The following is a 16,186-nucleotide window of genomic DNA, read 5'->3' as shown; positions in this document are numbered from 1 at the left end:
TTAACCCAATTGAAACTTCAGCGATAACAAGAGTCATAGAGACGATAAATATCAAACTTAGTAGCAGTTTTAAATATACCATGTTAATTTTTACTTTAGATATCTGCAAAATATTTAGTGATTAAAAAGTTGCAATTAAAAGTCAAACACTTCTTCTATCATAATCACATATGAAAGAAGGAGAGATTATACACAATAAATATTAAAACTATTTTTATTAATATAGAATGACTTGAATAAAAAAATTTTTAATTTTTGTCATATTATCTTTTTTTCAATGTGTGCATATATGTATATTTCTGATATGTCATCCTTATTATTAGTTTAGTCTTATTAAATTGAAAGTATGATATACACACAATATATTGGCATAATATATTAGTATAATATATTGGTAATATAATTTGATTGCAATTTTTATGTGTGCTATATTGTTAATTTATTTTACCAAAAATTATTGTAAATAAAATATGATTTTTAATATTTTTATATATACAGGGTGTTTGGAAAATCGCCCGCAATACTTCGGGAGGTGATTCGGGACCCAAAAGGAAGAAAGAAAAGTTATATAAACATATAGGTCCGGAAATAAGTCGTTTCCGAGTTATAACCACTTTTATATTAATAATTTAATTTAATAATTTAATAATTTAATAATTTAATAATGTAATCGTATTTACAAATATCGAAAAATTGAAAAAAAAAATTTTTTTTAATAAAAATTGAAAAAAAATTAAAAAATAAAAATTGAAAATTAAATAAAAATAAAAATTGAAAATTAAATAAAAATAATTTAAAATTTTTTTAAATTAAGAAAGAGGGATGCCAAGCGAACTATAAATTACGATTTTTTAAACAAGAGTGGTTATAACTTGGAAACGACTTATTTCCGGACCTATGTTTATACAACTTTTTTTCTTCTTTTTGAGTCCCGAATCACCTCCCAAAGTATTGCGGGCGATTTTCCGGACATCCTGTATAAAATAGAGATGTTTTACATTTAATTATAAACAAAGAGTTTAACGTTTAAGATTATTCATTATTAATTTACAAATCTATTTAAACTTTACTCTCAACTCTAATGGAAAATTACATTGGATTTGTAACAAATCAACTGTTACTATCCTTATAAATATTTTTTTATAAGCATATTGAAAGTCATACGTTGTATATTTTGTTTTGTTTTTATCTCTTCTATATGTGATCTCGCTTTATTTATTTATTTATTTTAAATTAAACGCGACTTTTCCGTTTATATTAATTATTATTATTAATATATAGATTATATTTAACAACAAACGTTAACATTCTTTGCATCTTATTATACAATTAATCTTTAATGTAAATTTATAAATCATATAAAAATACGTAGGATTTTAGAACGAAGAATACTTTTGTAGAATAATTTAGCAATATTATATTTAGCAATAACATTAGAATAAGAATTAACATTAGATTAATAGATAACAAATGAACATTTAGAAACATAATATAATTTAATATTTTTGATGTCAGATATCTAGATATAATTTTTTTTGAGCTTCATAATATATTTTGTTTAATTTTGAATTTTTATGAGTCTAAAATTATTTTAACATTTACAGTTATTATATATGTATATGATATACACAATGTTGTACGCATTTCAAATCATATCTCTATTAAAACTGTCAAAGTTAACTTTGAGAAAATAAAACTGTGCTAACACCTTATTTGTATATTACAATCATTTAAATTCTTTGTTTTATTTTCTCTTCATATTTTGTGATATATTTAATGATACATTTATATGTGTTTGATTTCTAATAACTTACCCTGTACATGAGATTTTATGCCACACTCGATTCCTTGTAAAAATTAGCTGTAATATATAAATCGACGATTTATCGTCACTATCTATATAGTAATGTTAAAAGAATATACACACTCGCAATCTTACTACTTCGAAAGACCATCGAAAACTGACAGTGTTCTCGACATGACATTACAATAAGTACACGTTATGTTATGTCAACAAATTTTAAGAATCTCAACCGATAGCTTGTTTTGATCGATAAAGATATAAGATATTATTAGATGTTAGCACATAATAAAATTTGTATATATACCTAATATAAATTTTAAGCAATTTATTTTAAAATGCACACAATAATTTAGAAAATTTATTTTAGAGTTTAACTATTTTATATACTTATTTAAATAAACGGTATCTTTTCATCGATTTTATATCATTGTCTGTTTCACAAAATTAGAAAATTTATATATAAGAAAAATTATGTTTCAAAAGCAACCTCTAATGACAGACATAATGAATTATAATTTTGGCATATATTCTTATATTAGTATTTACAAATAATATCGACACATGTTAACGCACAAGATATTACGTAAAAGAAATTTGTATCTTATACAGATGGCAAATCTATTATAAGGATTTATCAAGATTTTCACATGACAATAATGTACTTTCCTTACTCGTTAAATATCTTCTAGAAGCAAATATTGTAAATGTTAAATAATAATATAATTTACATTATTTAAATATATATTTAAAGTATTATCTATTCGAAAAATAAAATAAAGGCAAAAATATATTAATCAGAAATATTATTATTCATCTAAAAAATAATATGTATTTATAAACAAAATATTAAAATATTATGATAACAAAAATTATATAAAAGCTTCGGTTACAAATTTATATAAGACAAATAATAAAAATTAACGCTGTGTACTTATATTTCACAGCTGGAGAGAAGAGGCTCTAATGTATTAATATAAAAGATTGAAAGGAATGGGCTAATAAGAGCCGGTGTGTCGAAAATTAGAAGAAAGCGAAACGTGAGGAAATAAAAAGAATAAATACACATGTCTTTGTGTTTTTATTTTCGACATACCGGCTTTTATTAGTCTATCCCTTTTAATCCTTTATATTTCAGCGTAATTCATGTTATGTTAGAAAGTAAAAAATGTTAATGAATATAATATATCACAGATGTCATATTTATTAACATTTTCGCAATATTAGTAATACATATTAATTTAATATTATATTAATAATATCAATATTAATATATCTATGCATACATACACAATCATATATTAAAATATTGTCTCTAATTTGTATTTTGTAATATATACATATACATATATGTGTATACGTATGTATAGTATATGTATATATATAAAAACATGTATGAGTATATATATGAGTATATATGAAAATGTATAGATATTAATATGTATTAATTTATTTTTAATTATTAATATAGTATTATTACTATAAAAAAAAATTAAAAACAAATTAAAAATGTTAATGAAATATAATATATTTAAAAACGTTTTTAACACAAACATTTTAATAAGAAATTAAAGAATAATATACTTAATTAAATTGAAAATTATTTTGCACAAATAAAAACACTAATTTAAAATCGATAGGTACAACGTCTTTGAGTGTATTAATGATATTTAACAAATTTGTTTTCTGTATCAGATACATCTTCAAAATTAGATAGAAGCATAATATTTCGTTTTCGTATATAGCTATATGGTTCAACTGTTTCTTGTTTATAAAGAAAATCATTGCACTTTTTAAAATTTTAAATTGTAAATTTGAATGCATCATTAACACATTTGATAATAATAATAATATAATAAATAATAATATAATAAATAATCACTAACATAATTGAAAATTTTTATAATATGAATAAGTACTTGCACGGGTAATATGAAACACGTCTGCGCGCTTTATTTTTATTCCTTTAAATCTTTTTTGGGGATAAATATTTGTATATCTTTATTTAGATTCCTGATTTGGTCACGACGGTTTTCTATCTTTCTTGATATTATTGTAAATATTTCTTTCCGTTCCTAAAACAAATCATATCAAAATTTATAGTAGTTAATAAGATTCGATGGAATAATTATTATAGTGAGAAAACTTGAATAATATTAAATTTTATTACATATGCATTGACGCCAAAGATTATATATTATCACGTAAACATCATGGGATAAAAAGATATGTTTAAATTTATGCTTAAATTTAAATTGTGATTTAATTATATATTTATCCTATTATCGAATTTAAATTTTGTATTATATGTAATATTAATGTATATATTTTTCTTAAAATGAAATTTAGTCTCAAATTGACGAAATGTACAATATTTTCCAGTGGAAAATTTTCATTAAGTATGATACTGCCGGATATCGTCAGGTAATTATGAAGAATTACCAGTAAAATTCTGAAATATTTTGTTTTTACGTAATTCTAGAGAAAACTATAAAATTTTTTAATTTATATAGGGAATGTTTATATATTAAATAACGAGAGTTAATGTTAGTTTTTATCCAAAGAATTTAAAATAATAGAGCATTCAATTGTACATAATTTATTCTTACGTTCAAAATATCTAATGCATTTTAGTTTGTCATCTTTAATATAATTCCAACAAAATAGAGAGAGGGAATATGTAATATTTAAATTTATAAGATTTACCTCACTAAAATAATTGAATACTTGTGCACTAGATTCGTCATTTCTATTTTTATCTTCTCTGAAATGATGAATTATAGTATTTATGTAGTTGGAAATCTAAAACAGATTATTTTTATATTTATTATTAATAAATACTAATTCAATTGTGTCCCGTAAGAATCATATTTAACGTCAGGTGAGTTCATAAAATATTTACATTGCCCAGTTGCTGCTCTGTATATAAATGGTCAATAATAACAGTTAATGTTGCATATTTGTTGACATCGCTATATAAAAAAAAGAAAACCGAAAATGTATGTATATAAAAAGTTTTTTAATTGAGAGAGAGAGAGAGAGAGAGAGAGAGAGAGAGAGAGAGAGAGAGAGAGAGAGAGAGAGAGAGAGAGAGAGAGAAAGAGTAGCGGATATTTATAAAAAAAGGTATCAGAGTTTTTACCTGGGTATTATTCCTGAAAAATGTTGTAATACATATACAAATATATCATTGGTGGATATATGTTTTGCAATAGTAGAAAGAAAATTCTTCGCAATTTGCAACCTTAAATGATAATTTTTCGGATTCGGTATCGTACGCTTTAATGAGTATAAATAGTTCATGATGCGAGTAACATTTTGAGTACAAGCCAAAAAATTCGAAACTTCATGATCAGCGTTCTGCCTCCATTTAGCATAGATTATGTCCCAAAAACCATGTGACTCGGGCACAGCTAAACCATTACAGTATGTCCAGTATGTCATCCATCCGTTCCATAACGGAAATCTATGAAAGTCCAAAGAAGATAAAATTCTATTATAAAAGTTTAATATATAGTCTTGTTGAATAGTTATAATTTACAATTTATCTAGAACATTGTATAAAATATAAGTAATCAAAATTAGAAAATGCTATAAATATATAAAAAAAATTACTGAGTCTGTAGAGTACTATTGAGATGTCGCTCCAAATTAGTGTATGCTTCTTTTTTACACGTTTCGTCACCTAATAAACACGCCCACCTTGCAGCCTCTTCCCTTAAACATTTTATTAACAGTTCTTCATCCTTTACTTCAACCTCGTATTTAATTTTCTCCAACAATTTATTAATCGTATTTCTTATCCTTGTCTGAAAATCGTTAAATAATAAACTTTTATATTATCTTATATTAGTTAAATAAAAAAATTTTATATTAGTTTTTGTTACTTATTCTAATTCACATACAGATGTATACATACATATATATAATAAACATATCTAAATATAAATATGTATAAAAAATTTCTTTTTTTAAATTTCTAATTTTAATCTAAACATTATTAAAATTTTATTTTTTTGCTATATGTATTCTATTTTTGAAAATTATTTTATAATTGTAGCAATTATTTTATATGCATTTGTGTCTTTATTGTTTGTTAGTTGGTATAATTTAATTACCTGGATAATCTTAAGTGTACCATTATTATCTTTAGCAAATAAAAACATGCTTGACATGTACTCTAGAGCTTTGAACATAGGATGCCATGCCACATAACTTAGCTCTTGATGTAGATAATTCGTGAGAGACCAGAATATGGAGGAATCGAGTTGACCTGTTTCCATTAGATGAAACGCGTCATCGATAATTTGGGCTCGATTGAGAACGTGTATAGTTTCATATTTCTCAGAATTTAAGTACTCTATAATTTTGTTCCAGTTTTTTTCATCATAATTCACGCGATAATATCCTGTCAAGAAACAATAAAATTTTATTTATTCCTTTTATTTAGTCTTTATTATTGGATTTATTAAAAAATATCTGTAAATATCTCTATATTATTTTCTTTTCTTTTCCGCATTTTTTTTTCTAAAAATTTATAAAAAGTACAAGCACAAAAAATAATAAAATTATCTATAACAATACAAGTGATAATTTATTATTGTTATTTAATGCTGTGTATTTATTATATACAAAGTGAGATATTTATCTAAAATTTATATTTATTGATTCATCAATAAATATAAATTTATGTCTCTTAAATTTATCTTTAATGGTAATAAATATTTATGTAAAAAAATGATGTAATATATTTTATCTTTGTAAAATTTAAAATAAATATAAAAGAATAATTTTTTAATCAATATTTACCAGTTTGTTGTAAGTTGAATATTATCCAATCGTCGCTTGAGATTTCGGTTATATTTATGATGCAAGTTTTGGTCAAAATTTTTGTCTTGACGTCTGTTTGGAAATATTGCCAAATTTTAGGCTTAGTATCATCAAAGTTCTGATGGTACTGCGAAGTATATGTCAAAGGGATCATCAAATCAGTCTCTGTAGCATTGAAAATTTCTATCGTGACTATATTTATAGCCGTGCCTTCATAATTCCGTATCACCTTTAGCACGGGATAATGTTTTTGCTTCATCCAAGTATTCAATTCCCTTGGCTCTCGCATTATAGAATCCAATATTTGTTTCGATATTGGCATTTCCCATTCCTGTCCAGAAACATAGACAAATCCCAAAACTTCCCAGAAATCGTAGATATTTATCCAATTAATAGCACTAAAATTATAAATTTTAACAATATTGACTGTCAAAATTGCATTAGAAATTGTATCACAAGATAAAAAACTATTATTTAATTCATATTTCCATATACATATATGCGCACACACGCTCATGTTTATATATATATATATAATTTTAAATACAATATAATTTACTTTAACTTATACTTGAAAAAATAAGAAATAAAGAGATTGTGAGAAACAATTAAAAGAATATTTAGAAAAAAGTAATATAATGTAGAATAATATAATAATAGAAAAAATTTGCGGAAATAATTGTAAAAGATTGTAATAATAAACAGAGCTAAATCTGTTAAAAAAGATTTTTGTGAAAGTATGCTAAAAGAATAATAGAAGCAATCACAATTTAAAGAAGAAGAAAATAAGAGAATAAAACTATAATATTGAGTAATAAAACACAAAAATCATGACAGAACACAAAAAAATAGTTTTATGAAAACTATAAATATTATTATTGAGAGACTCAATTTTATTGCATTTAATTTAATTATTATATTATAGTATATATCAACTTACTAGTCGTTAATACACAAAGACATAGTTTGCAAAAAGAACTCCTCGCCAACTGCGTGTAATATCATACGCAATAGAATAGATGCTATAACATGTTATAAAAAAATAAAATAAAATAAAATATTTAAAAATATTTAAATTAATTAAAATATTAAAAGATAAGTTTCTTCTATATAACATTTAGATTTACAAATTTTTTACTAACAATTCTTAATTATACAAAACATATTTACAAAACATTATTATACCTTTGTAAGGTATTATTTCCAAAGAAGAATTCTTGACTTGTGATATAGAGGACCAATCAATCTTATCAACATCGAGGTGTAAAACCTCTCGTTGAATTTGAACCACGGATAAACTCATAATTTGCATTCCCTCATCTATATCTACGAAAATCTGAAAAAAACAATTTTTGATATAGAATTATATATCAATATAAAATTGCGCAAAAAATACTTAATAATAATATGCTCGCACTGAGATCTTTGATGTTAAAGTAGAACTACTTTTTATCTTAAAACTTAAATATAATACGATATTATTAAAATATGTATTATTTAATATTAATTTTAATCTTAAAACTATTAAAAATTTTTTTTTATTACAAACTTTATTTCTCTATCTATATCATTTTAATTTATAAGTCTACATTTTACGTAAATGCCATTTTTTAACTAATAATTTCTTTATTACACTTTAAATTTTATAAAACTATAAACATGTCAAATAATCAACATTCTAATTTTAATGAAAAAATTTAACGATACATAAATATATTTTGGATTATTGCCTATATCAACAAGTATTTTGCGTAGTGACTAACTAATTTTAAAGATATAAAAATAACCTTATCGATGGCATATACTCCAAAGAATGTAACAAAAGCTTTGTTTAACCACGAAGTGGAACACCAAGATGTTCTAAATCTAAATTTATCATGAAACCATTCATGTAACACTTTATATGCTATTAAACGCGCCACTTTGATTTTGTGCCCAATTGATTCTCTTTCCACATTATATATAATATCTGATTCTCTAAAAATTATTTGCAAAAAATTTTCAATTAATTATATTGTGTGTATATGTAATGATATAAGTCTTCTTTAATATGTCTAATCATTCTCTCTTTAAATATATAATTCTATATTATATATATATATTTAGTATTTCTATTATGCAAAACTTATTAAATTAATTCTCAATATTTATTAGAAAGTAATAAAGTAATCTGATATTTTCATGAAAACTACAAATTAGCTGTTTACTGATAATATATTTACATACGTACAAAAAATTTATTATTAGTCATCACTTTCTAATAAATATTGAGAATGAATTTAATAAGTTTTGCATAATAGAAATACGAGCTGTATTAAACAGTTTGTAAAAATAAAAATGTTTTCTTATTATGTGCGTATTCTTATAATGCAAGAGTACTATGATGTAAATAAATGTTATTCATAACGAAAGTAGAGAATTATATTTTGCACACGTTACTATTCTTTATTGTAATTGACATAAGTGTAAAAATATTTTTATTTTTTAGATTTTTATAAATGCTCTAAAAATATAGTTAATTTTCAATAAAAATATATATTTGTAATTGTGTAAATTTAAATATAAAAATACGCTATTCTATAAATCTTGCTATAGTTTAACAAATTGTATGTCTTTTATACAATAAATTAAGAAATGTCTCTTTTTATTTTTACTCATATTTACCTATAATAAATAAGTCCCAAATTTATCATGTCTTCATCATAGAAATTCGGAATTATAATATGATCCACTTTTGAATTTATTTTTGAGACAGTCCAATTATTTTGTAAATAGTGCGTTAAAAGTTTAATAACTGTACGTGCATACACCATGTCTGATGAGTATTCAGATCTGCACCATATTGTGAAATTATATTTTTTATCAATATTACTTGAATAGTCTGTTTTATTATATAAAAAGTCTGTTTTATTATCTGAATATTTTGCATTAATTATAATCGCGGACACGAGATAAGTAGGCATCGCAGGAGTGGTATCAAAATGTGTCCACAACATGCTGTTTTCATCTGCTTCTTCTTTCTTCACTGGCATATTTGAGAAAACCTTGTAATTTTCATGGTACAGTATAGAAATATTAAAGGTTGCATGAAATGATGGCTCGTCCCAACATGGAAATATTTGTCGGGCGCCATATCTCTCAAAATGGGATACAGCCAACCTGTTATATTATAAAAGTAGAAATTAGATAATGTTATATATTATTGTTTTATACAAGTATTAATATATTACGAATTAGAGAATATACAGTGCTGGCAAAAAGTTCGGAAACGGTTAAAAATATTGAAAATTATTGATTTATTGGAAAAATGCTTAACCCCATGGAATAGGGCTTAAAAATATCTATTAGATGATGGTATTTATTTAACCTTGGGATGACCTTGAAAAATGCTATTCTCGTCAACATAAAAATCTTAAATGGAAACCCCCATTTTTTATTACATATTCTTGTAGCTTAGCTCGAGAGCTTTCCAGTGTGTGTGTGTAATTAGATGTAATTAAAAAATAAAAAAAAAAAAAAAGATGTAAAAAAAAACACGCACGCACATGAGATGTAAATACAAGTAACCTTCACGTGGGACATCTCTCGTAGCTCGTAGTACATCGGTAATGCATATGCCGGCGATGTAACTTTCAACCCTTATTAAGTCAAATAGTACGTAAGAGAAAAATACTTTGTTACAGTGTTTTGGAAAGCTCTCGAGCTAAGCTACAAGAATATGTAATAAAAAATGGGGGTTTCCATTTAAGATTTTTATGTTGACGAGAATAGCATTTTTCAAGGTCATCCCAAGGTCAAATAAATATCACCATCTAATAGATATTTTTAAGCCCTATTCCATGGTGTTAAGCATTTTTCCAATAAATCAATATTTTTCAATATTTTTAACCGTTTCCGAACTTTTTGCCAGCACTGTATAAACGTTGTATTAAAAAAATATTTTTATCTAAATTTATTAATATGCTATTATTATATTAAATACTGATTAACTCTAAGTATAATATAAATTGCTGTTTAAATATTTTAATTATTAAATACGTAACAACATTTTTCTATGTGACAATTTATTACACATAGATATTATAATAATTATAGTTATAGCTTATATGTATTTAATGAAATATGTGTTTAACATTTTAATGATACTAACGTTACATTGTTATATTTCTTTTTGTTGAAAATTTTAACTCCATTGTAATCATCCATAGAACCTATAAATTTCATATTTAAAATGTAGTGCCCCGATAATATCTCATTTGTAAAATAAAGATTGAGAATATCATCGAGAGGGATAGATTTTGGTTTATAAATATTAATTTCTTTATTTTCATCAGATGTTTCTAGATTATCAATTAAGATCGTATCAGTTATGCACAGTTTCTTTGAATACAAATTTATATGACGCGTTGGTTCGTCAATTCTGATGCTGACATTGGATTCACCATAGAATTTATTATCGTTAATGTATGCTGCAATCTTGATATTATAATGCACTGGTGTTACATTTTTCTTTAACCAGATTGAATTATCAGCGATAACAAGAGTTGTGACGATGAATATCAAGCTGCTACTTAGTAGCAGTTTTAGATATATCATGTTAATTTTTAATTTAGATATCTGCAAAAACATTTTGCGATTAAAAAATACAAATAAAAGTCAAAATGCAGCAGAGTATTTTTTCTATCATAATCATATATGAAATAAGGAGAGATTATACACAAGAAATATTAAAACCGTTTTTATTCATATAGGTTGACTCGTATAAAAAGATGTTAAATTTTTGTAACATTCTTCTTCGGATGTGTGTATATATTTCTGATGCGTATGTCATCCCTATTAATTTCGGCTTATTAAATTGAAAATATGATATATATATATATATATAATTTATATAATTTATAATTATAAATGTAGATGTAAACATAATAATAGATATATATATAATAAATATTAATTATAATAATTTTTTTAATAAAAACATTATTAATCAAGTTATTTTTATTCTTTGTACAATCTAAATATATTTATTTAGTTTTCTCTTTTAAGAAAAAAACTCATGTTAAATATAAGAGATAATTTAAAATATAATTAATTTTATCAAAAATTGTTGTAGATTTAATAATATTTTTGATATTTTATTTATTTAATAATATTTTTGATATTTTATTTATAAAATAGAATCTTTACATTTAATTATTGTAAACAAAGTTTGAAGTAATTATTAATTATTAATTTAAAAGTCTATTCTAATAGAACTTTACCCTGAGCTTTAACGGAAAATCGCGTTAAATTTCGAACAAATAACGATCGCTGTATGTTTCTATATTTATGTTTGTATGTGTTCTAAAAGTCATACGTCGTATACCTTATTCCGTTATATCTGTTTATACGATGTATTTTATTTGTTCATTTTTTGTGTTTGTTCATTATATGTTTGATCATTATGAATCCTTTATATGATATAATTGAATTTATTCAAACTTTATTTTATTACCTAATAAATCGTATCGAATCAAGCACAATTATTCTATACTTATATTTATTATAACATGTCTAACGTTTAACAAAACAACAAACGTTAACATTTGTATTATACATATTTGGATAAGTTTAATTTTTAACTTTAAAATAATACATTATAAATACATAAAAAAAATATTAAAAATAATACAGAAAATGCGTAGATTTTTAATACAGAGAATATCTATGTAGAATAAATTTTCAATACACATTTCTTATAGATTATTAAGAGATAAGTAAATAAATATTTGTAATATATATTTAATTTGATGTAAAATTAATGTAATGTTTTCAAGCTTCAGAATATCTTGTTCAATTTTGAGTCTAAAATTATTTTAACATATACATGATATATTCAATACGCGTTTTAAAATAAATTATCTCTCCGTTAAAACTGTCAAAGTTAACTTTAAAAAAATAAAACTATGCCAACTATGTATTTCACTTAGTACATCAGAATCATTTAAATTGTTGGTATAATTTCTTCTTCATAATTTGTATATTTCACGATAGATTTATATATTTTCTATTTCTAATAACTCACCTTGTAAAATTGAGATTGTATGCCACAACAAAGTTGTATTATGCAAGTATAAACATATGCACACGTGTGCGATCTTTTGTAAAAATTGATTGCAGTAAATCGAGAATCTGTATGTCACTATCTATATAATATTTTGAAAGAGTATACACATTCGCGATCTTACTGTTTCGAAAGACCATCGAAAACTAACAGTACTCGGTACATGACATTACAATAGATACCTAATATTATGTCAACACTTTCGAACGATGAATTTTACTGACTGATAAATGTCAACCACGCTGTCAGTATATAGCCAAATAAGAACATATTATTCTTCGCATAATGTATTTTGAGAAAAGTACGGAAGAACAGAGAAATAAAAATATTTTATTTATATTTATATTTTTTTATTTTTATGTCGCTTTTATCACATCTACTGCGAACGATTAGAGCAATTTGTGTATGATTATTAAGATAAATCACAAATTCAATAATTTTCAATATTATATAGTTTATAGTTTTTAAGTAATTATTATAAGTCACAATTTCAATAATTTTCAATATTAAATAGTTTGTAGTTTTTAAGTAATTATTATATCATTTGAATTCACAAAAATAAAATATTCGTGATAATTAAAGGTAGAAAGGGCACACAAAAGATGATTTTCATTATGAAATAGGATTTTATCGGCAGTATCGAAAATAAATTTTATTCTCAAATAATTCCAACTTTTAGCAGATGCAATGACGCTACTATATGAGAGATTTAATAAATAATATATAAAAAAATTAATAAATAATATATATATATATATATAATCAATAAATCTGTAAAATCTCTGCATGGCAGTCAAGCCGATGAAATTATCAGAACTGCACAACATCTGCGTGTCATTGCGTCATTTTATCATACCTATCCATCAACGAATAATATTATACATATGTTTAATTATTCGTTGATGAATAGGTATGATAAAATAAAATAATATTATATAATAATTATATACAATTATGGAGAGATTGCGACATATATGACAAAACATATATGATATTAATTAATGCATTTGCAATGAATAATTAATATATGTACATATACTTATAGAATTATATATGTATTTATATATATGTATTGTTGTTTATATATGTAATTATATATGTACTATTATTTATAATATGCGTGGATTTTATATAATTTTTTTGTTTGATGTCAAGCGCTGCATAAAAATATTCAAAGCATGAAGAAGAACAAAGTATGCGTGCAGTAATCTTTATATACTTTTTATATTTGACTTTAAAACGATGTAAAAAAAGGGGTAAGGGAAAATTATGCTTAAAAAGGTAGAAAATACAGCTCGGTAGAATAAATTTTGCTACAACGTGTGTCGTGAAAATCTATGCGAACAAAAAAAAAACAATTAATAAAATTACACGAATCATCGACACACTGAGAAAAAGAATTGTTAACTTGACTAAACCGTTCAACTAAATAACTATTTTGTTAATTGAACATAAATTAGTATTTATGTCAAATACATGTTTTGTTAAATTTAATATGTTATATTTAATTTAAACATTTCTATATATTCAATTAAAATAAAATATTATTTAGATGAACGATTTAGTCAGCAAGTTAATAACTTTTTTTTCAGTGGCACGATAAGAGTAGCGAGCGTAATTATAGTGTCTGCTGTTATCTAAATAAAATTATATAGATGAAATTTTAATGTCATCTTATCTTTATACAAATAATAAAAATATATATGTATTGTCTATATCGTCTGCGCAGCTTAGATGAAAAAAAGTGTTAGCTTTACTAAATTTTCCAGAATAATGTTCAGCTAATTTGGTTTAGAGTCATAGTACATAAAAATACTTAGTAGTAGTAGAACTTAAGCAGTATAAGCAATAAAAACTTATAAATAAAAGTATATGCGCGAATATATTTTTATATCTCTTTTATATTTTACATGAAATTGTCGCTCTTGAGTAGGAAAAAAGTTACAGTGGATTCCGTCCTCCCCCCGCCTCTTCGTAGAGGATCCGGATTTTAATTTACAGATTCGTGTTTTTTACTCACAAAAATACACAATATTGTAAAATTTCGGCAAAATCGAAGAGGACGGAGCCCCATACCGTATGGTCGAAATCGTGCGGTCGATCAAAGCGCTCGCTACATTATCGACCGCGCGCAATTTATCAACAGCACATTCCCTGTCGTCATCTCGCGGCGTAGCGGACGACCAGCAGTCGCGATCAGGCAGTGCAGCTGCGCGCATACAGTGATGCCAACGGGATGCAGGAGCAATTGCAGAACTTACGCGGTGCCGCGTCGTAAACAACGGGACTGTCGCGCGTCGGCGGTGCGTTTCCTTCCCGGAATTCAACGTGGACTCGGCGGACTTGGGTAGTGCGCGATCGGGTGCCACGCGATTATTCCCTATCGAACGCCGGAAGTGAGGCCCGTCCGTGCGCGACGCGGCCGTGCTCCGAGGTGCAATATCCGCCTCTACCGTTATTCTCTCGGCGGATCCGCGGACGCGCCTCCTGTCTGTCCGATCCGTTGTCAGTGCGCGAGTTGGCCGAGCATTGGCTCGCCTGGCCCGCGAGAGTATTAGTAGCAGGATTGACATTTTCCGTCTGCTGTACGGTGATAAAGCGATAAGGAGAGGGAGGGAGAGAGAGAGAAGAAGTCGCTTAACGTAAGACGAGAGACCGCGCGGGGGTGGGGGGAGATCCGGAAAGATTGCGTAGACCCCCGAATATACGTGTATCGCGAGAAAGAGAGGGCGAATTTTCTCGAGTGTGTGTGTGTGTGTGTGTGATCTGTCATCGACGGCCAGCGAAACGTCAAACGTCACATTTTCACAGCTGTCATCTCTGTCTACGCCCGCTCGCAGGTAGAAAAAGGAGCGCGCAAGGCGATTGGAGGCCCACGCGGGGGTGTGACAGCGTTTGAAACTGGACCAACGATCGAGGTTAGTGCACACATTTCGATCTTATATCCTTCGCAAATTGTTTCCATCTCTATCTGTCGCCGATTCCGAGCGAAACGCGAGCGCGCGGAATTCGAGTCGCGCGCGCGAGATCGCGATTTTTCTATTTCCGGGCGAGATTCTTTTCGTGAATTTCAGGTCCTTTTTATCCCGTTGCATCGTTGCAACTTGCCCCAAGTGTTTTCGCGAACGTTGGCAGGAGCGATCAGCTGGCTCCTGATGGAGTATAACGTCGCGTTTAATGACCCTGACGTAATTCTGTCTTCTTGTCCTCGTTTCCCCTCAGGTTTATTTCTTCCCGATAATTGAGATTTCTCGAAAGATCTGCGAATGTTAAAATCATCGTATTTGATTCGCGAGATGTATTAATCTTGTTAAACGAAAGTAGGCCAAATACTTAAATTGACAATTTTGTTTTTATACAAATACATGAAATTTTATACATAGATGCTAATTTAGCAATTTTATACAAACTTGATATTCTATATTTATCTATATGAATTCACTGACAATTCC

At 26.0% G+C, this 16,186-nt stretch overlaps 1 protein-coding gene across 1 annotated transcript; it reads right to left on the bottom strand.

Annotated features, from left to right (window-relative positions):
* Positions 1 to 3,634: 3,634 nt before the first annotated feature.
* LOC145937432 (aminopeptidase N-like) lies at positions 3,635 to 15,307 on the bottom strand. Its single transcript, XM_083040451.1, has 14 exons — positions 14,811 to 15,307; positions 12,696 to 12,768; positions 10,782 to 11,248; positions 9,296 to 9,790; positions 8,419 to 8,608; positions 7,817 to 7,967; positions 7,572 to 7,653; positions 6,611 to 7,029; positions 5,920 to 6,209; positions 5,417 to 5,610; positions 4,944 to 5,267; positions 4,704 to 4,773; positions 4,508 to 4,603; positions 3,635 to 3,876 (listed from the first exon to the last, which is right to left on the bottom strand). The coding sequence occupies exons 1-14, from the start codon at positions 15,305 to 15,307 to the stop codon at positions 3,760 to 3,762; spliced, it is 3,465 nt and encodes a 1,154-aa protein (XP_082896577.1). The 3' UTR covers positions 3,635 to 3,759.
* Positions 15,308 to 16,186: the final 879 nt, after the last annotated feature.

Source organism: Prenolepis imparis, unplaced genomic scaffold (genome assembly GCF_030444845.1).
Source record: "Prenolepis imparis isolate NDT839.2.m4 unplaced genomic scaffold, iyPreImpa1.0 SCAF_6, whole genome shotgun sequence".
In the NCBI taxonomy this organism is placed as follows: Eukaryota; Metazoa; Arthropoda; class Insecta; order Hymenoptera; family Formicidae; genus Prenolepis; species Prenolepis imparis.
Note: the sequence above shows the minus strand (reverse complement) of the source record. Positions and strands in the feature narration are given on the sequence as shown.